Raw genomic sequence first — 20,489 nt, forward strand, 5'->3', positions numbered from 1 at the left:
AAAGTGTTGGGATTACAGGTGTGAGCCACCGCGCCTGGAGACTTTGGTGATTTCTAAAGATATGTTGCTGGGTACTTTGGTAGGCAAGTGGCCCATGGCTCATCATTCCCAGGATTCTTGGCTGGGGAAGGACATCTTTGTGAAGCTCCGGGTTCCTTCCCACCCACTCCTACTTTGTCTAAATTGTGATGACATCCCTTTGGGTTATCATCATCTTTCTTCTTCCATTCTAAAGTCAAGGAGTTCAGTGCATGCTTACAAACCCTTTTGGAGCCAAGCCTTGTCCTGGACATCATGAGCCCAGAGATGTCCACAGCTCAACACTATCCTGGCCAAGAAAGACAGAGCTAACGAAAGTCCAGCTTTGTCCTAGGAGCCCCAGGACACATGACCTGAGAACTCACTGTATGCAGCTGTGAAGGACTGCTTAAGGGGGAGACAGACCTGTAAGGACTACAGAATCATGGAAGGATGAGACTTCCTTCCAGAGGAGCAGCAGTTGGAGTCAGAGCTAAGTTCAAGTTGTAGATCTGCTACTTTTTATAACTTGCTTAAGTTATTTAACTCCTTGTCTTGCCCCAATTCCTTGTCTATGACATGGGCACAATACTTTATATTTTGTTTTGTTTTGTTTTTTCGAGATGTCTCACTCTGTCACCCAGGCTGGCGTGCAGTGGTGCAGTCTTGGCTCACTGCAATCTCTGCCTCCCAGGTTCAAGCAATTCTCCTTCCTCAGCCTCCCAAGTAGCTGGGATTACAGGTTTCTGCCACCATGCCTGACTAATTTTTGTGTTTTTAGTAGAGATGGGTTTTCACCATGTTGGCCGGGCTGGTCTTGAACTCCTGACATTAATTAAGTGATCTGTCTGCCTCAGCCTCCTAAAGTGCTGGGATTACAGATGTGAGCCACCACTTCCAGCCAATACTTAGTATTTTGTAAAGTGGTTGCGAAGATCAAAAAGGTAATGGAATTTGCAAAGGACTAGGCACAGGATTGGCCCATAGTAACACTTAGTAAATGTTGATTCCCTTCTTTTCCTGTGACTTGGTAAGAAAGGGTGAGGTTTGTAAATCCATTTAATTGGATTTTTAGAATTCCTGTAGGAATATCTTTGGCTTTTAACAAGAGCATTTAGTCTAATGCATTTAATGAATTTACTGGTATATTCAGATTTTTTTTTTTTTTTTGAGATGGAGTCTCACTCTGTTGCCCTGGCTAGAGTGCAGTGGCGTGATCTCTACTCACTGCAGCTTCTGCCTCCTGTGTTCAAGCAATTCTCATGCCTTGGCCTTCCTAGTAGCTGGGACTACAGACGTGCCACCACACCTGGCTAACTTTTGTATTTTTAGTAGAGACAAGGTTTTATCATGTTGGCCAGGCTGGTCTCAAACTCCAGACCTCAGGTGATCCACCCACCTCAGCCTCTCGAAGTTCTGGGATTACAGCCGTGAGCCACTTCACCCAGCCCATTTTTCCTACTATACCACTTTGAAAGTTAAATTCTCTTTTTCTATTAGTATTATTTTAGTGATCTCCCTAGCAATTATCATGTGCATCTTTTTTTCTTTTTTTTGAGACCAGAGTCTTGCTCTGTTGCCCAGGCTGGAGTGTAGTGGTGCCATCTCGGCTCACTGTAACCTCCACCACCTCCTGGGTTCAAGCGATTCGCCTGCCTCAGCCTCCCTAGCAGCTCAGACTACAGGCGCCCACCACCACGCCCAGCTAATTTTTGTATTTTTTAGTATAGACGAGGTTTCACCATGTTGGCCAGGCTGATCTCGAACTCCTGACCTTGTGATCTGCCCACTTTGGCCTCCCAAAGTGCTGGGATTACAGGATAAGCCACCGTGCCCAGCCAGACACATGCATTCTTAACTTACCAAAGTGTCATGCTAATAAATACCTTTACAGGAAGGATAGTTTCCTGAGATGGAGACAGGAAGAGAGAACATTCCAGGCTAGATGAACGGAGAAACAAGCAGATGAACAGGGGAAGATTTAAGTGCTATTTGAGTTAGAGTGGTGCTAGAGCAAGATGAGTGAGCTGGGGGTGGGTGGTTTAAAACCATCCAGGAAGGATGTCTTGGTCATGAAAAAGATCTTTGAAAAGAAAAAGAATAACTCCTCCTCAACCCAGGAAAAGCAGTGATTTTCCTGAAGCTTCCCAGGAGGCAGTGGCAGAGTTTGGTCTGAAGCTGGATGTCTTTAGCAGTCTGTGTCCCTGCCTCTATACCTACCCTAGCCATGCTCACTCTGTCCCCTTTCTAGGAATTCGTCAATCTCGCTTACCTGTCTAAATACTGCCCATTCTTCAAAACCTAGTTCCATTAAATCAATCCAACATATATTTTCTTTTTATTTTTGTATTTCATATTTTTATTTTATTATTATTATTTTTGAGATGGAGTCTTGCTCTGTCACCCAGCTGGCGTGTAGTGGTGCAATCTCGGCTCACTGTAACTCTACTGCCTAGGTTCAAGCAATTACCTTCTCTCAGCCTCCCGAATAGCTGGGACTACAGAATTAAAGAATTAGTCTAAATAATTAGAGCACCTCAAGGTTTGGGCATTGGGGATGGTCTAGAGGCAGGGAGGGGGATCCAGCCTTAGGGAATGGTACTTAAGGCCAAGAGAACAGACAAGGTGTTAAGATAGGGAACAATGGCCAGGAGCAGACACCCCTGGTTTGGGGCTAGATGAAGAGGATGACATGAAGCCGCAAAGCAGAAAACCTGAATCTAGTTGCCCAAATTAGAGGAAAGTGGTTCTTTTTGCAAAGTTTTACTGATCCATTTGCCCTGGACCTTAAAGAGCAGGATAGGGGAGAATTCAAAATCAAGAAAAATCATTTTTAGAATAAGACACACACTGAGTACACACTCTCTCCAGACTTCAGAGCCCCTCAGAGTGCAACTGAGGTATCTCTGGGTCCTCCATCATTGCTTCACCTGAGGCCTGTCACAGAGAGGGCCTAGGCTGGGTGAATGAACAAAAGTGAATGCATGAAAAAGAGCTCTGGCAAATTAATCAACAAATACTAGGCCAGGCACAGTGGCTCAAGCCTGTAATCCCAGCACTTTGGGAGGCCGAGGCGGGTGGATCCCGAGGTCAAAAGATTGAGACCATCCTGGTCAACATGGTGAAACCCCGTCTCTACTAAAAATACAAAAAATTAGCTGGGCATGGTGGCGCGTGCCTGTAATCCCAGCTACTCAGGAGGCTGAGGCAGGAGAATTGCCTGAACTCAGGAGGTGGAGGTTGCAGTGAGCTGAGATTGCGCCATTGCACTCCAGCCTGGGTAACAAGAGCGAAACTCCGTCTCAAAAAAAAACCAACAAATACTAAGTGGCATTAACAGCATATAGTGGATTATGGGAATTATTTCAGGAATGAGACTTGAGTCCTGGTTCTGACGTTTATTATCTGTGTAAGTAGGTAACTTGGTTTCCCTGTTTTCCATTGGTAAAATGAGGATATTAGTAGTATCTACTGGTGGGTGCAGTGGCTCATGCCTGTAATTCTAGCACTTTGGGAGGCTGGGGTGGGTGGATCACTGAATTCAAGACCAGCCTGACCAATATGGTTAAACCCTGTTTGTACTACAAATACAAAAATTATCTGGGCATGGTGGCATGCACCTGTAGTCCCAGCTACTCAGGAGACTGAGACAGGAGAATTGCTTGAACCTGGGAGGCCGAGGTTGCAGTGAGCCGAGATCACAGCATTGCACTCCAGCGTGGGTGACAGAGCAAGACTATGTCTCAATCCATCAATGAAATAAACTAACATAAAAGTACCTCACAGGGTTTTTATGAGGATGAAATAAATGAGATAACATGAAAAGTAACAGTGCCTGGGACATACTGGGTGCTGAGAATATGTTATTGCTGTGAGGATTAAAGTGGGAAAGTGCTATGGTAGCTATGGCTAGCTTAGAGGCTCTCCACCTGTTGCAGGTGCTCCGACAACCCCACAGTGTGCCTGCAGAAGGGATTCTTGGTCCCTTCGCCTTCCTTCCCTGTTGGGGTAGGATTGTCTTTGCAAAGGGAACCAGGGGTCCCCCTCTAGTTGTTTTATGAGTCAGTCAGGGTCAGGGTACAGAGGGAACTCTGGCAGCTGGTTTTTGGAGATCGATCCTCTCATAGTGGGGAGACCCAAGGCTGGTGGCTGGAGATCCTCTTTCTGCCTTATGTGGAACAGACAGGGCGCCCTCTCTTGATCAAAGGTGGGAACAGCACTAGGTCAGAGTTTCTGGGATGGGCCCCATCGGGTCTCACTGCCTGCAAAGGTGCTGCTCTTCCCATTGCTGAAATGTCCCCAACCGTCCTGGCAAGCAGTCTAGGGGAAGGGCGCCAAGGCTGGGAGGAAACTGGCATAATGTTTTAGAAGGGCGAGGCTGGATAATTCGGTTAGAATGGAAGTGCGAGGCAGGAGAGACGGGCGGATGAGAAAGATAAATCGGGCCCCTATTAATTTTGTGTTCTTTCAACAGGTGATGGAACGCAGCTGAGAGGTAAGGCGACAAGGTGGTCTATCCAACGTGCTAAACCCAGGTGTCCGGAGCCCTTCCTGCTGCCCTCAGGCAGCCGAAATTATTGGGGGCAGACTCGAGCTGTAGAGCATGGCTGGAGGACACGCCAGATTTAGGGGGAGAGCCAGGGGTCCGGGTTCTCCAGAAGCGGGGAGGAGCCAACGGAGGATCTGGGCGCAGTTTCCTCTCTAAGTTCCGCCCCGAGAGCGCCGGTCCCGCCCCCGACCCCGCCCCCGACCCCGCCGTTCGCGCTCCGACCAGCCCGCGGAGGCAGCCCTCGACCCCGGCCCACCCGGGACCCCGGGTTCCGCTGGCAATCTCGCCACCAGCGCCTCGGTGAGTATGGGCGTGGGTGTGCTGGGCCGCCGGGTAGCCCCACTCGGGGGAGCTTGGCCGCACGGTCCGGCCTCTGCAGGACTGGGCCCCATGCTCTGGGAGTCCTGGTGCCTGCCCTCCTGTCTTACATACTGTTTCCCGGGTACTGCTGCTGTTTAGACTTGGCGGAGCTGGCCCCCTTCTCGCTCGCCAGCCTGGGGCCAGGTGTGCAGGGGTTTATCTTTCTCTTTATTCCGTGGAGCCTCCTGGTCAGGAGTCCTAGGTGGGGAAGATGGGACCCCAGGAGTGGGAACCCCATCGACTAGTTTTGAATGGCAGCTCTGCCATTTATTAGCCTTGGCCTTGAGTAAGTGTTTTGAACCTCCCCGAGCCTCAGTTTCCTCATCTGTAAAATGGAAATATACAGGCTGTAGCACCTACTTCATAGAATTACGGTGAGGATTAAAAGGGACAATGTATATATATATCAAGTACATAGCAGGGGGCCTAGTATTCCGTAGGCACTCAGTAAATGTGGGTTCAGACTCGAGGCTGAGAAGATCTCTAGGGACTTTGGAGCTTAGGTAGCTCCAAAGAAAGCAATTTTCAGCTAAGTAGTACCTGTGAGGAAAGTAGAGCTGTCTGCAGGCTGAACAACTGCCCTTCAGCTCCACCCTGAGGTGTGGCGTAGAATGACCAAGTTGAAAGGACCTTAGAAGTAATCTGAACATGTGATTCTCATGTTGCAGAACTGTGGAAACAAATCCTGAGTGGTTAAATGGCTTGCCCAAGGTCACACAGCTAAATGGGAGGCCAGGCATACTTCCAAGCATTGGAACAGACTGTCCTTTGAACCTCCTCAACAACCCCTGATTTGGGCAGTGCCTCTTCATTCCCTGAAGATCTAGTCTTCAATTCGGGAATCCTAATGGTTCCTGAGGGATCTAGAGCTGTAGCCTTCAGGGCAGGATGTCGCGGGGGAACACTAGTGCTACTGCAACTGCAGAGTCTGGGTTTGGGCTGAGTGAGGAAGATGGTCCCCTTCTAGACCCTTAAGAGACTTAAGAGTCCATTTAGGGATGATCCAGGTAAGGTTTTTTTTTTTTTCCTGGGAGGGTCACCAGCTCCCTGGGGAGATCCTTGATACCCCAAAAAGGGAGAGAGGAACTTGAGCAATTGGAGCAGGCTGCCTGATCAGGCCTGGCAGCTGGAAGGAAATGGGTGAGAATATAGAGGTGTAGCCACCTGGCATGTTCTGGAATGCCAGGATGCCAACCTAACTGAGAAAAGGGCTCTTTTTGAGGGTGGAAATAAAGGGGAGAGTCCTGTGGGAGGGGCCAGGAAGAGTTGGGACTTGATTTGACAAGGCCTTTGAGCCCAGAAGGGCATGTTCTTTATGTATCTGGAGCCAGCCCTAGCTTAGCGACAATAAGCCAACATTCCAGGGATGGCTTTCCCTCTGGCTCAGCATAGGGCTTTGAGGAAGAGCCTTTCTCTCACTGAGTGTCTTGATTTCTCTGTCTTTACAATGGGAATAAGGCTAATTGGCTTATCTATGTAGAATTTTGTTTTTCCATTTTTTTTACCTCCTGTGAACAGGTGCCTGTTCTGCTTCTCTCACTCCGGTCCTAACCTGACCTTTCTGTCTCGAACTCTGATCCAGAGAGGAAGGGGTCAAGGAAGGCCAGAGTTGCAGTGTGTAACTCTTCTGGGTCACATATGTATCTCTTTGCTCTGTGATCCTGAGCAGATTCCTGCCCCATCTTTCTCTTTTGTACACTGTGGGGATCTGGGCTAGGATTGCTGGTATACACTTAGTTATTATAGTTCCTGACCATAGCTACCCTTATCTAAGGGAGAAATCACAGTCCTCAGGAACCCTCATCTGTTCACAGTAGGGTGGCAGACAGCCCTCTGGGCACTGGGAAGCCTCCAGAAGCTGACCAAGCAGCTCTTTCCAGCAAACAGCAAGCCCAGGCTAGCACCAGACCTGATTCTGCAAAGCCTTTCACCCTCAGGGCACGTGAGGGAGCAGGCTGGGACAAGCAGGGAGCTCAGGGTTCTGTCAGCTTCCATGGAATCCCTGCTGCTGTGGACTGTGGTGTAGGCATCCAGAGCACACAGAGCCTGGGAAAGGACTGAAGGTGCAAGAGGGCCCTGGGCCAGTGGGGAAGCAATAAAAGCTGTAGAGAGGCCCTGCAGCCTGGAGGCTGGGCCTGAGACTCAAAGGCCTAGGGGAGGAGATGGGCCATTTCATCCACTGGTAGGTTTTAGGGTTGTTTTTGAGACAGAGTTTCACTCTTGTTGCCCAGTTGGAGTGCAATGGCATGATCTCAGCTCACTGCAACCTCTCCCTCCTGGGTTCAAGCGATTCTCCTGCCTCGGCCTCCCAAGTAGCTGAGATTACAGGCACCTGCCATCACACCTAGCTAATTTTTGTATTTTTAGTAGAGATGGGATTTCACCATGTTGGCCAGGCTGGTCACCAATTCCTGACCTCAGGTGATCCACCCACCTCAGCCTCCAGTGTGCTGGGATTACAGGAGTGAGCTACCATGTCGGCTTAGGGTTGGTTCTTGAAATAAGGAGAGACTAGTTAAAGCAGCTCCTGTAGTCCTAGGCCTGTCAAGCTAGGTTGAGAGGATTGAGGAGAAGCTCTCCCAATCCATTCAAGCTTCATCCTACCACAGATTTGGTTCATTGTCTTCCCTCTGAAATTGAGGTGGAATATTGTCTTGGGATTCTGAGTCAGTTTTCCTCATCCGGGGGCAGGAGCTATCCAAGTTTAGGTGACTTCCTCCTTAGACTCCCCACCCCATAGCATACAGCTGAGTTTAGGACTGAGCACAAGGGCTGACTTCATCGCTGAGTCCCAGCCTTGCTGCCTGGGGCCCTGACAGCATGCCACTCCATCCCCAGGTCTGACAAGATGTACCAGGTCCCACTGCCACTGGACCGGGATGGGACCCTGGTACGGCTCCGCTTCACCCTGGTGGCCCTGGTCACGGTCTGCTGTCCACTTGTCGCCTTCCTCTTCTGCATCCTCTGGTCCCTGCTCTTCCACTTCAAGGAGACAACGGCCACACACTGTGGGGTAGGGCATGGGGACACTGATACCTCATATTCAGGCCGATCTGGATCTTCTTTAGATCTTGAATCTCTTTTAACAAGATTAGCCAGCTCTCCATTGGGGCCCATCAAACATACAGGGCTGCTGGGGGGATACCTGCAAATTGATATCTTAAGGGTTAGTCTCCTTCCACCTTCTGGAGGCTGGAGTCACCGAAGTGGGCAGAACTAGAGCCAAATCGTTACTTTATAGAAGAGTAGATTCTGAAACCCCAGGGTTTTCTGGGAAGTGGAGAGAGAAAAGGATTGGGCTGCAGAGGATTTTGGGCGTCTTAACGTAGCACTGTACACTTGTGCCTGTCTCTGTGGGAATGTGATTCAGTATACTTGTGGGTGATTGTGAGGGGCATGGCAGTATATAATGGCTTTGAGTGGGGTATGTGTGTGAGAGAGACTATATCTGTGCCTGTCTGTATGGAGGTCTGATTGTGTACATGTGTACATGTCCTGGGGTGAGTCCCATGCCCTCTGAGGTTCCATATATATCTGTGTACCCTCTGGACAGGGATACGGGGTGTTGGGCCAGGAAGAAAGATGTAAGACTACTTTCTCTAGGATATCAGAGTAAATGGGGTGGGACATGTGTCAAACTCTGTAGTGCTCCTAATTCATTTACTGACTCTATATTACCCGAGACACAGAGACTCAGCCTCAGTTTCCTCATGTCTGACATAGAATTAATTAGCTGGGCATGGTGGTGTGCATCTGTAGTCCTAGCTCCTCAGGAGCCTGAGGTGGGAGGATCACTTGAGCCTAGAAGTCTGAGGCTGCAGTGAGCTATAGTCGTCCCACTGCACTCCAGCCTCATGACAGAGTGAGACCCGCATCTCTAAAAAATAAAACAAAATAGAGTTGATAATTCCTGTCCTGCTCCTTCCCAGGGTTAGTGTAGAGCTCTAGGTAGAGGAAGGATGGGAAGGTAGTTTAGGGAATATGAAGTGTGAGGAGCAGAAGGAGGAGGAGGAAGAGACTATCAGGTTGGAAGGCAGGAAATGATCTTAGCCTGGGTGCTCTTGGTGAAGAACAGGCAGATTCTGCACATGGACCCTTGGGCTCCCTCAGAGTTCTGAAGGCCCCTAGCCAGCTGAATCCCCCTTTCCTGTAAAGAGCATCTGCTTCAGAGAAATGGCTAGGACTAGCAGTGGGGTCTAGCTGTGATATGGGGTGGAGCCCCACTTTTTTTTTGAGAAGGAGTCACACTCTGTCGCCCAGGTTGGAGTGCGGTGGTGGCATGATCTCGGCTTACTGCAACCTCTGCCTCCTGGGTTCAAGCAATTCTCCTGCCTCAGCCTCCTGAGTACCTGAGATTATAGGCGTGCACCACCACACTTGCCTAATTTTTGTACTTTTAGTAGAGACGGGGTTTCACCATATTAGGTGGGTCTGAAACTCCTGAACTCGTGATCTGCCTGCCTCAGCCTCCCAAAGTGTTGGGATTACAGGCGTGAGCCACAGAGCCTGGCCCAAGGGTGGAACCCCACTTCTTTTCTTCATGTGACTTGAAGTTTCTCCTCCCCCTCATTTGTCAGTGGGTAGACAAGGGCGTTGAGGTATGGACAACCAATCTGATGAGACCCAGGACTGGGAGCTCTCAGAAATAACAAAACCGGAAGAAAGGGGTGACTGGGTGATCTGAGGGGGGGATTACCCTTTCCTGACCTAATGTTTATCTCAGATAATGCATCAGATGTACCTGTTACCCTAGCCACTCCTGATCACCATGCAAAACCCTGCCCATCTAGTTCCAAAACATCTTGCTCTACTCTCTGGGGCTAACTTAATCACTCCCTCCTCTGGGTGCTCACGATTCCCTGTGTTATCTCTCTGTCACATCATATTTGTGTCTGTCTTTCCCACCAGATGAGGATCTCCTTGAGGAGACACTGTATTTGAATGAGAAAGTATATGGGTTTTTTTGTTTGTATTAGAGGCATGGTCTCATTCTATTGCCCAGGCCACAGTACAGTGGTGTAATAGTAGCTCACTGTAGTCTCAAACTCCTGGGATCAATCAGTCTTCCTAACCGCAGCCTCCTGAGTAACTAGGACTGCAGGTGTGTGCCACCACACCCAGCTTGTACTCCTAACCTTGTGATCCACCCGCCTCGGCCTCCCAAAGTGCTGGGATTACAGGCATGAGCCACCGTGCCTGGCCAACACACCCAGCTTAATTAAAAAATTTTTGTGTGTGTGGAAACGGGGTCTCATCATGTTGCCTAGGCTGGAGTACAGTGGCATGATCATAGCTCACTGCAGCTTCAACCACCAGGGCACAAGGGATCCTCCTTCCCCAGCCTCCTAAGTAGCTAGTATTATAGGTATGCACCACAATGCCCAGCTAATTTTTGTGTATATTTGTGGAGACAGGGTCTCACACTGTTGCCCAGGCTGGTCTTGAACTCCTGACCTCAAGTGATCCTCCCACCTCGGCCTCTCAAAGCACTGGGATTATAGGCGTGAGCCACTGTGCCTGGCCAGAAAGTGTTTGTTGAATAAATGATTAGGACTCCCTAGCCCAGTACCCTGGGGAAAGGAAGGCATGGTATAAGTCAATCATAGTCCAAGCAATATTATAATATTTGTATGGTATATGGAGTTAAGTTAAACAGACTAGGCTATTTGTTCTGCCCCTTGTGGCCGACACCGAGGGCTAATAGGGTCAATAACCTATTAGCTAGGTTGTTGCATACCTTGCATACCTATTATCTGTTCTTGGCATACCAGTTAGGGAATTAAGATACAGATAGTTGCTGGAGTACTTGGTCCCTCTGGAGCAGTACTAGGTCTGTGACCATGAGATAGGTTGTCCCCACTCCCTGGGACTACAGTGTTGGTTCCACCTGGCATGATCTTGGCTTACCGCAACCTCTGCCTCCCGGGTTCAAGCGATTCTCCTGCCTCAGCCTCCCAACTAGCTGGGATTATAGGCATGCGCCACCATGCCCTGCTAATTTTGTATTTTTATTAGAGACGGGGTTTCTCCATGTTGGTCAGACTGAACTCGAACTCCTGACCTCAGGTGATCTGCTCTCCTTGACCTCCCAAAGTGTTGGGATTACAGGCTTGAGCCACTTCGCCTGGCTCCACTTGGGAATTTTTATATTTGCTCTGAATTTCCCACTCAGAGTATCCCAGAAATGGCCAGCCCTAGGAATAAAAGAAGCAAGCTAATCCAACATCTCTATAATTGATTACTTTGCCTCTGCTCACATATTCCCAGTGATGGGGAGCTTCCTTCCTCCCCAGGTAGGCTCTTTTTTTTTTTTTTTTTTTTTTTTTTAATTAAAAATGGGGTTTCACCATGTTGGTCAGGCTGGTCTTGAACTCCCAACCTCAGGTGATCCGCCCGCCTTGGCCTCCAAAGTGCTTGGATTATAGGCGTGAGCCACCATGCCCGGCCAGGTAGCCTCTTCTAAGGAAGCTTAATAACTAATAATTAGCAAGCTTTTTCCTTTCTTTCTGTTTTTGAGACAGAGTCTCGCTGTGTTGCCCAGGCTTGAGTGCAGTGGCATGATCTCGGCTCACTGTAACCTCTGCCTCCTGGGTTCAAGCAATTCTCCTGCCTCAGCCTCCGGAGTAGCTGGGATTACAGACACCAGACACCATACCTGGCTAATTTTTGTATTTTTAGTAGAGATGGGGTTTCACCACCTTGGCCAGGCTGGTCTCCAATTCCTGACCTCAGGTGATTTACCCACCTCGGCCTCCCAAAGTGCTGGGATTAAAGGCATGAGGCACTGTACCCAGCCTCTTTTATTTTTCTTCTTCCAAATAGAGATGGGGTCTCCCTATGTTTCCCAGGCTGGTCTTGAACTCCTGAGCTAAAGTGATCCTCCTGTTCAGCCTGTCAGAATGCTAGGATTACAGGCTTGAGCCACTGTGCCTAGCCCAAGCTTTTTCTTTCTTTCTTTTTTTGTGAGACAGGGTCTTGCTCTGTCACCCAGGCTGGAGTGCAGTGGCACGATCTTGGCTCACTGCAACCTCTGCCTCCTGGGTTCAAGCCATTCTCATACCTCGGTTTCCTGAGTAGCTGAGATTATAGGCATGCGTCACCATGCCCAGCTCATTTTTTAGTAGAGATGGAGTTTCACTATGTTGGCCAGGCTGAAGCTTTTTCTTTTTCTTTTTTTTTTTGAGATGGAATCTTGCTCTGTTGCCCAAGCTAGAGTGCAGTTGTGCAATCTCGGCTCACTGCAACTTCCGTCTCCTGGGTTCAAGTGATTCTCCTGCCTTGGCCTCCCAAGGAACTGGGGTTACAGGTTCCTGCCACTGCACTCGGCTAATTTTTGTATTTTTAGTAGAGACGGGCTCTTGGCCAGGCTGATCTTGTGATCCACCCACCTCGTCCTCCCAAAGTGTTGAATTATAGGTGTGAGCCACTGCACTGGGCCTGAAGCTTTTTCTTTTTTCTTCTTTTTTTTTTTGAGATGGAGTTTCACTCTTGTTACCCAGACTGGGGTGCAATGGCATGATCTCGGTTCACTGCAACCTCCGCCTCCTGGGTTCAAGCAATTCTCCTGCCTCAGCCTCCTGAGTAGTTGGGACTACAGGCGGGCACCACCGTGCCCAGCTAATTTTTGTATTTTTAGTAGAGACTGGGTTTCACCATGTTGACCAGGACAGGATGGTCTCGATCTCTTGACCTCATGATCCACACCCCTTGGCCTCCCAAAGTGCTGGGATTATTGGCACGAGCCACTGCGGCTGGCCTCTTTTTATTCTTTTTGAGACAGAGTCTCACTCTTTCACCAGGTGCTAGGCTGGAGTGCAGTGGCACAATCTCGGCTCACTGCAACCTCTGCCTCCCAGCTTCAAACAGTTCTGCGTCGGCCTCCCAAGTAGCTGGGACTACAGGTGCGCGCCATTACGCCCAGTTAATTTTTGTATTTTAGTAAAGACAGAGTTTCACTATGTCGGCCAGGATGGTCTCGATCTCTTGACCTTGTGATCCACCCACCTCAGCCTCCCAAAGTGCTGGGATTACAGGCGTGAGCCACCGCGCCTGACCGAAGCTTTTTCTTATAGTGAGTGTGTACTTACTTTCCAGTGAATCTCTGCCTTGATAACCATAGAACTCTTCTCTTCTTGTGGCTTCAGGTCAGCCCTATAGAAATAAGGAGACAGTAACGAGGGCCTTTTGGTCTATCTTCTTAGGTAGTATAGCTCCAGTTTTTTCAGGCAACCTTCCCAGTGCATGGTCTCCTGGCTTTTCCCTACCCTGAATGTGCCCTTGAACTTGGCCGCATTGTTCACTATTCTCTGCTGGGCCTTGATTTGGGTATAGGACTCCAGGTGGTCTGGGCACTGCAGGCAAAAGCAGGACTATTCATTCCTATCCTGGCTGTTAGACCTCTGTTGATGCAGCTGGAGCTGCCATTAGTTGTTTCTGTACAGGTACAGGCTGAACACTGATATCTCATATTCAGGCTTGTCTAGGTCACTTTTGGATCCTGATTCTGTCATCATAGGATTTCATAGGATTTAGCCATTTCTCCAGTGAGGCCCAACAAGTCTTTTCAGTCCTGCTCTAACAAAAAAGGGCCAGATCCTTTTCTGCTTTCTCTCTTTCCCTTTCTAGAAACCTGCCTATATCCCTGGACACAACTCTTAAAAAGGTCCCTGCCCCCATCACTACCAAAGAAGCTATTGCCAGCTGACCTCAACCGTTATCACTTCTTACCTTTGCAGAGTGTTCTAGGATTTATGACATATGCTTATTGATCCTGGGAAGGATGTGTGCCTGGGCAGGCATGGAGAACTGGGTACTGTGGGCGGGAAGGCAGGCCCTGAGGAGCAGGGGGTGGGACCCTCCAGTCTTAGAACAGTCCCAGTCTGGCTGCAGCCTTCGACCCAAACCCCGGATTCTTCAGCACCAAGTGTGAGTGTTGCTTAGTGAGGCCCTCACCCCCAACCCCATTCCTGAGTCTCCTTAGTGGAGGGAAGCATGAGTCCCGAGGGGAGATTGGGTCTTAGGTCTTTTAATATTAAGCCATATCTGTCTGCCCCAGCTTGATCCAGAGGGAAGCCCAGCTTGAAGGGTCATGGTGGTCAGGCAGTGGGGGTTGTTGCGGGGAGTTGTCTGCCAGGAGGAGAAGGGAGTGGAAGAAGCTCAGTTTCCCATGTCTGGGTCTGACCTGGACAGAGGCCTCCTGGGTCTGGCCCAGGACAGCAGGCTCAAGCTCAGTGGAGAAGGTTTCCGTGACCCTCAGATTCCCCCAAACCTTGGATTGGGTGATATTGGTCTCCTCAGAGAGAGAACAGATGGAGGTCTGAGCCTCTACAGGGACCCTGGTACTGTGGGTCCCTGTTGAGGATCAGGGTACTGTTGACCTGAGGCTTGGATCATTCAGAGCCTGGGGGCAGGATGGCTGGCAGCCTGTGGCCCATTAAAATAGGTTCTGGGCACTCCCTCTGTTCCTAGTTGAACTTGGGTAAGGAGCAGGAATGTGGTCAGACAGGGTCAGTGGGAGGGCTTTGGTCATACTGAGCCAACAGTCCTTTGTTAGTTGGCCTGAAAGAAGCCTTAACTTAGAACCTGAAGCTGTCAGGTGGCAAGAGGCCTTAGTCCTGGTGTTTGATCCTGGCATAGTTCTGGGCTTCAGTCTCCCCTTCTGTGGAATGGAAATAATAACCTTTCTACCTCTGACCCTTCTTCTGAGTGGCTGTGAGAGTTGTGGGCTCTAACAAAAAGAGCTCCCTGTGCAAGCCACCGGAAGCCTCTCTTCTGTAGACTTTTCAAGAGATGGACCTGGAGTAACAGTGTGCCATGAGGATTCCTAAGTGCTGACCCTACCTGTCTCTGCTGCTCCTGCCCCATCTCCCTCTGATTCTTCTCCTCTGCACTGTCTTCCTTTTTCCCTTACACCTTTTCTACCCTTTCTGCTCTGGCTCTTCCTTATACTCTGAGGAGCCATCTCTGGAAAAGGCCCCACTTTCCCAGGCCCAGGTATCCCACCAGGCCCCAAGTTGTATCCCTCGTGCTGCTTAGGTCACTCCCTACAGGATGTTCTCTGCGGCCTCCCAGCCCTTGGACCCTGATGGGACTGTGTTCCGGCTTCGCTTCACAACCATGGTCTGGTGGGTCATCACTTTTCCTGTGTTCGGCTTCTTCTTCTGCATCATCTGGTCCCTGATGTTCCACTTTGAGTACACGGTGGCCACTGACTGTGGGGTGAGTGCCAGCTCCCCAGCCCCTGGGTCAGGGCCAGGTCAGGAGGTGGCAGTTAGGGTAGAATTAGAGAGTGGAGAGGAAGTGGAGGGTCAGAGAGGGGTAAAGGGACAAAGGGATGGGGGGAAGGGTCGGTAAGTCAGAGCTGGGGAGACTCAGAGAGAGTAGAATCATAGTCCTCCCCTAGTTAGAAGATGATGATAGAAATGCAAGGGATAGGCTGGGCAGGGTGGCTCACGCCTGTAATCCCAGCACCTTGGGAGGGCAAAGCCAGCGGATCACCTGCGCTCAGTTCGACACCAGCCTGGGCAACATGGTGAAACCTGTCTCTACACAAAATGCAAACAAATTAGCTGGGTGCAGTGGCACGCCCCTGTATTCCCAGCTACTTGGGATGCTAAGGCAGGAGAATTGCTTGAGCCTGGGATGTGGACATTTCAGTGAGCTGAGATCACGCCATTGTACTCCAGCCTTGGTGACAGGAGTAAAACCCTGTTTTACAGCTGGGTACAATGGCTCATGCCTGTAATCCCAGCACTTTGGGAGGCCGAGGCAGCTGGATCACCTGAGGTCAGGAGTTTGAGACCAGCCTGGCCAACATGGTGAAACCCCGTCTCTACTAAAAAATACAAAAAAATTAGCCAGGCATGGTAGTATGTGTCTGTAATCCCAGCTACTCAGGACGCAGAGACAAGAGAATTGCTTGAACCTGGGAGAGGGAGGTTGGAGTGAGCTGAGATCACATCAAAAAAAAAAAAAAAAAAAAAAAAAACAGAAACAAACCAACAACAGTGCAAGGGAGTAGGGGGCTAGAAGGAGGTGATGATGGAAAGGAAGGGATTGGAATGGGCAGGAGAGATCATAAGAGGAAGGAGGCAGATTGAAAAGGAAGCCAGGACTGAGGAGGTAAAATAAAGCCTGAATATAGGAGATGTAACAGGTGTCTTTGGCCCAGACTCAGGGACTGACCTTTGAGGATCCTTTCTCAGCTCTGAACTGGATCTTCAAGCTTTGTTTTTCCTACTGGCAGCCCCAGGCCCCACAACCTGTGTCCACTCAGGGATCTGCCAGCCAGAAACCTGGATCAGTCCACTAGACCTTTCCTGAGGGCCCAGGGGTAAAGATTCTGTGCTAGGGGCATGGAATTAGATATGGACTTGCCCTTAATATCTCATTGCTACAAGAATCAGTCCTTAGACACAGACTATCACAACATAGTGATCTGGGATTCCTATTGTGAAAAAAAGAGTACAGTGACTGTGGGGCTCAGAGGAGGCACTTAACCCCAGCTTGGACATTGGGGATCACTTTCTTCCTGGAGGAGGGGACATTGTTTTCCTGGGGTAAAGAAGTCTCTTTGTGAATGCCAGGCTGACAACTTTTGATTTTATCCAGAGGGCAATTTTTTTTTTGAGATGGAATTTCGCTGTTGTTACCCAGACCGGAGTGCAATGGCACGATCTTGGCTCACCACAACCTCCGCCTTCTGGGTTCAAGCAATTCTCCTTCCTCAGCCTCCCGAGTAGTTGATACTACAGACACGCACCACCATGCCCAGCTAATTTTTGTATTTTTAGTAGAGACGGGTTTCACCTTGTTGACCATGATGGTCTCGATCTCTTGACCTCGTGATCCGCCCGCCTCGGCCTCACAAAGTGCTGGGATTACAGGCTTGAGCCACTGTGCCCGGCCCAGAGGGCAATTTTTATCAAGAGCTTTGGAAAGATTTTAGGCAGGAAAGGGACATGATCACATTTGTGCTTTATGTATGTATGTATTTATTTAGACAGGATTTCACCCTGTTGCCCAGGCTGGAGTACAGTGGTGTGATCTTGGCTCACTGCAGCCTTGACCTCTTAAGCTCAGGTGATTCCTCACCTCAGCCTCAGCCTCCGTTAGCTGGGACTACAGGTGCATGCCACCACACCTGGCTAATTTTTGTGATTTTTGTAGAGATGGGGTTTTGCTATGTTGCGTCAGCTGGAGATTTGTGCTTTAGAAGACCATTCTGACTTCAGAGTAGAGAACAGCTTTAAGGGCAGGGGCAAGAGTAGGGTATAAGGAGGCTAGTGCAGTACCTCATGCTACTAGGGGAACCAGAGCTAAGATGTAGACTGACTGTGAGGATAGAGAGGAGGGATGGAGTCTAGAAAGGTGTAGAAAGTGGGATTGACAGCAATTGGAGTTTTTATGCAGTTGGTAAAAGGTGGGAGACAGTAGGGTAGCTAGAGAAGGCATCTATAATGTGGGGGGACTTTACCTGAGGCCAAAGGAATGAATATCCTGTGAGGCTCTGTGAAAGGTGATGTTGGGGAACCCTATCTTTATACCACATGAGCTTCTTATCTGCTGTTCCCTCAGAAAGTGCTTGTCTCCCCATCTCTCAGTACTCTTAACTCTGGGCTCATAGGGAGGTTTGAGGTAAACTGTGTACCTGGTTTCTCATACCTCCTGATGTTGCTTATCGCTGGTTTAGTAGGTAAGTAGGGAACTTGTGTGCTGGGGCTGGGAGGAGGAGTACATGTACCTGATTATGTGTATGTGTCTGTGTGCTTGTGTGTGTATGTGATGGAAGAGACAGTCCTTGCTCTTAGAATCCCATCCTCATCCCTAATCTGAGAGAAGCTCATGAAGACAGGACCAGCAGCCACAATGCCCTAACTCTTCCTCCTGAGGCCTTCCACAAACTCCGTATCATTTTTCCCCAGCACCCATTCCCAACAGTGGTCGGGATCCAGGGCCCTTGAATCCTTTCGGCTTTCCCAGTCAAGCTTTAGTTGCTGGTCCTGTTTTCCTTAGAGTAGTGGAGATTGGGGAGTTTTCAGCATGAATATTCCAGGAAGCAGAGGCAACACTCACACTAATCCAACTCAGAGTAACAGCAAGACAGAAAAATCAAGTAAGGAGAATTGGAGGTCTCAAAAGTGTCTGATGAAGATATGGTTCCTGCCTTTCACCCATAAGCAGATCTTCCCATGCTCACAGCCTTTTTGCATTCTTTACAGAGAATTTTGTTTTCTGAAAGCCTGGTAGCCAGGCACATTGTGCCTACTTATTGTACCTACTGCATGCCAGAGCAGATGTTTTACACACTTTATATTTGTAATTCATGTGGCTGGGCATGTTGGCTCACGCCTGTAATCTCAGCACTTTGGGAGGCCGAGACAGGTGGATCACTTGAGGTCAGGAGTTCAAGACCAGCCTGGCCAACATGGTGGAACCCTGTCTTTACTAAAAATACAAAAATTAGCTGGGTGTAGTGGGTTGCACCTCTAGTCCCAACTACTTGGAAGACTGAGGCACGAAAATTGCTTGAACCTGAGAAGCAGAGGTTGCAGTGAGCCGAGATTACGCCACTGCACTCCAGCCTGGGTGACAAAGCAAGATCCTGTCTCAAATAAATAAATAAATCAATAAACAAACAAACAAACACCCTGCAAGGTAGGTGGTGTTATACCCATTTTACCAATGAGGAAATTGGAGCTCAGAGTGGTGAAGTGACATGCTCGAGGTCACCCAGCTAATAAAGACAGAACTGGGATGCAGACCCAGTAGTTCATGAGCTTCCATGCTGCCCCTTCACATTACTCAGAGTGAAATACCTGGGCCTGGTCTCAAGCTATGACATCTCAAGCTATGGCTTTGAGAGCAGCATCTTCTCTCCCAGAGCTCTGCATTTAGCTTCCCCTGATAGCACAGGGGGAATCCATCTTCTTTTTTGTGGAGGCTATGAAGCCCCCTGGCTAGTCTTGCCCCAGGCCTACCTGTGGGCTGCCCTGTGAGCTGCCTGCAGCATTGCTCACCTTCTTAGGAGTCTAGCATCTCTACTCAAAGAAAGGAATGATGGTCCTTCAGAACTCCACTTCCAAAGACTGTCCCTCCGTAGTTAGAGCAAGGTCATTCCCTTGCCAGGTTGCTAGGCTCTGGCACTGCACTGGCCCTCGTTGGAGGTCTGCAAACGTGCACAAAAAGTGTGGGCAATGGACTGGCCATTTCCACAGTTTTGGAATTTTAAAAATGCATACTGTGGTCTGGTGCATGCCTGTAATCCTAGCACTTTGAGAGGTCAAGGTTGGGAAATTGTTTGAGTCCAGGAGTTCTAGATCAGCCCGGGCAACATAGTGAAACCCTATCACTACTTAAAAAAAAAAAAAAAAAAATACAAAAAATTAGCCAGGCATGGTGATGGTTACTCAGGGTGCTGAGGTGGAAGAATCACTTGAGCCCAGGTAGTAGAGGCTGCAAGTGAGCTGAGATCGTGCTACCGTACTTCAACCTCCACCTCCCAGGTCCCTGTTCAAGCAACCGAAGTGAGACCCTGTCTCAAAAAAAAAAAATGCAGATTCTAGCCAGGTGAGATGGCTCACACCTGTAGTCCAGCATTTGGGAGGCCAAGGCAGATGGATAGTTTAAACCCAGGAGTTCAAGTCCAACCTGGGACATATGACAAAACCCTGTCTCTACAAAAAATATATAAATTAGCCTGGTACTCAGGAGGCTGAGGTGGGAGGATCACCTGAGCCCAGGAGGTCAAGGCTGCAGTGAGTCATGATCACACTATTGCACCCCGGCCTGGATGGCAGAGTGAGACCCTGTCTCAAAAAGGCGGAAAAGAACCTGAAAAAAAAAAAACCTAAAAATGCACATCCTTAGGTCCTAAGCCTTCTGTATTTTCTTTTTCTTTTTTTTTTTTAAAAAAACTGGGGTTTCACCACGTTGGTCAGGCTGGTCTTGAACTCCTGACCTCAGGTGATCTGCCTGCCTTGGCCTCCAAAGTGCTTGGATTACAGGCGTGAGCCACCATGCCCGGCCTGCCTTCTGTATTTTCAAACAACCCCCTAGTGAGTTGTATGTGTAATTAAAGTTTATAAAGCACTGCTCTAGGCCCTGGAGTCTTAAGAGCCTTTTCTCATCTCTAGTTTTCCTGTCCCTATCTAAACCATTGAGTCATCCCCCATCCTTTCACCTCTCATGCAAGCAAAACACCAGTCCTTGCAGTTGTGTATTATCTCCTCCTTTTTCCTCGGCATTTTTTTTTTTTTTTTTTGAGATGGAATCGCTCTGTTGCCCAGACTGGAGTGCAGTGGCATAATCTTGACTCACTGCCGCGTGCCTGTAATCCTAGCTACTTAGGAGGCTGAGGCAGGAGAATTGCTTGAACCCAGGAGGCAGAGGTTGCGGTGAGCCGAGATCGCGCCATTGCACTCCAGCCTGGGTAACAAGAGTGAAACTTCGTCTCAAAAAAAAAAAAAAAAATGCCGGGCGCAGTGGCTCAAGCCTGTAATCCCAGCACTTTGGGAGTCCGAGGCGGGTGGATCCTGAGGTCAAGAGATCGAGACCATCCTGG

General features: G+C 49.2%; 1 protein-coding gene across 27 annotated transcripts in view; it reads left to right on the forward strand.

The window, feature by feature from the left end:
- Window positions 1–20,489, forward strand: part of PGAP2 (post-GPI attachment to proteins 2) — a 39,489-nt gene that overhangs the window by 4,822 nt on the left and 14,178 nt on the right. For 9 of the 27 annotated variants that reach the window (XR_004731262.3, XR_004731261.3, XR_013523265.1 and 6 more), the window contains 3 exons: window positions 4,493–4,513; window positions 7,766–7,940; window positions 14,977–15,145. Coding sequence is in view for 23 of the 27 variants with exons in the window: in XM_035265576.3 (XP_035121467.1) it covers window positions 4,493–4,513; window positions 7,766–7,940; window positions 14,977–15,145 (365 nt within the window). In the remaining 4 variants the exon portion in view is untranslated. Of the gene's footprint in view, window positions 1–4,244; window positions 4,289–4,492; window positions 4,868–6,910; window positions 6,991–7,765; window positions 7,941–14,962; window positions 15,146–20,489 lie in introns of those variants that run through there. The other 18 variants (XM_035265586.3, XM_078340354.1, XM_009007527.5 and 15 more) reach the window with 9 other exon arrangements.

Source organism: Callithrix jacchus, chromosome 10 (assembly GCF_049354715.1).
Source record: "Callithrix jacchus isolate 240 chromosome 10, calJac240_pri, whole genome shotgun sequence".
Taxonomy (NCBI): Eukaryota; Metazoa; Chordata; class Mammalia; order Primates; family Cebidae; genus Callithrix; species Callithrix jacchus.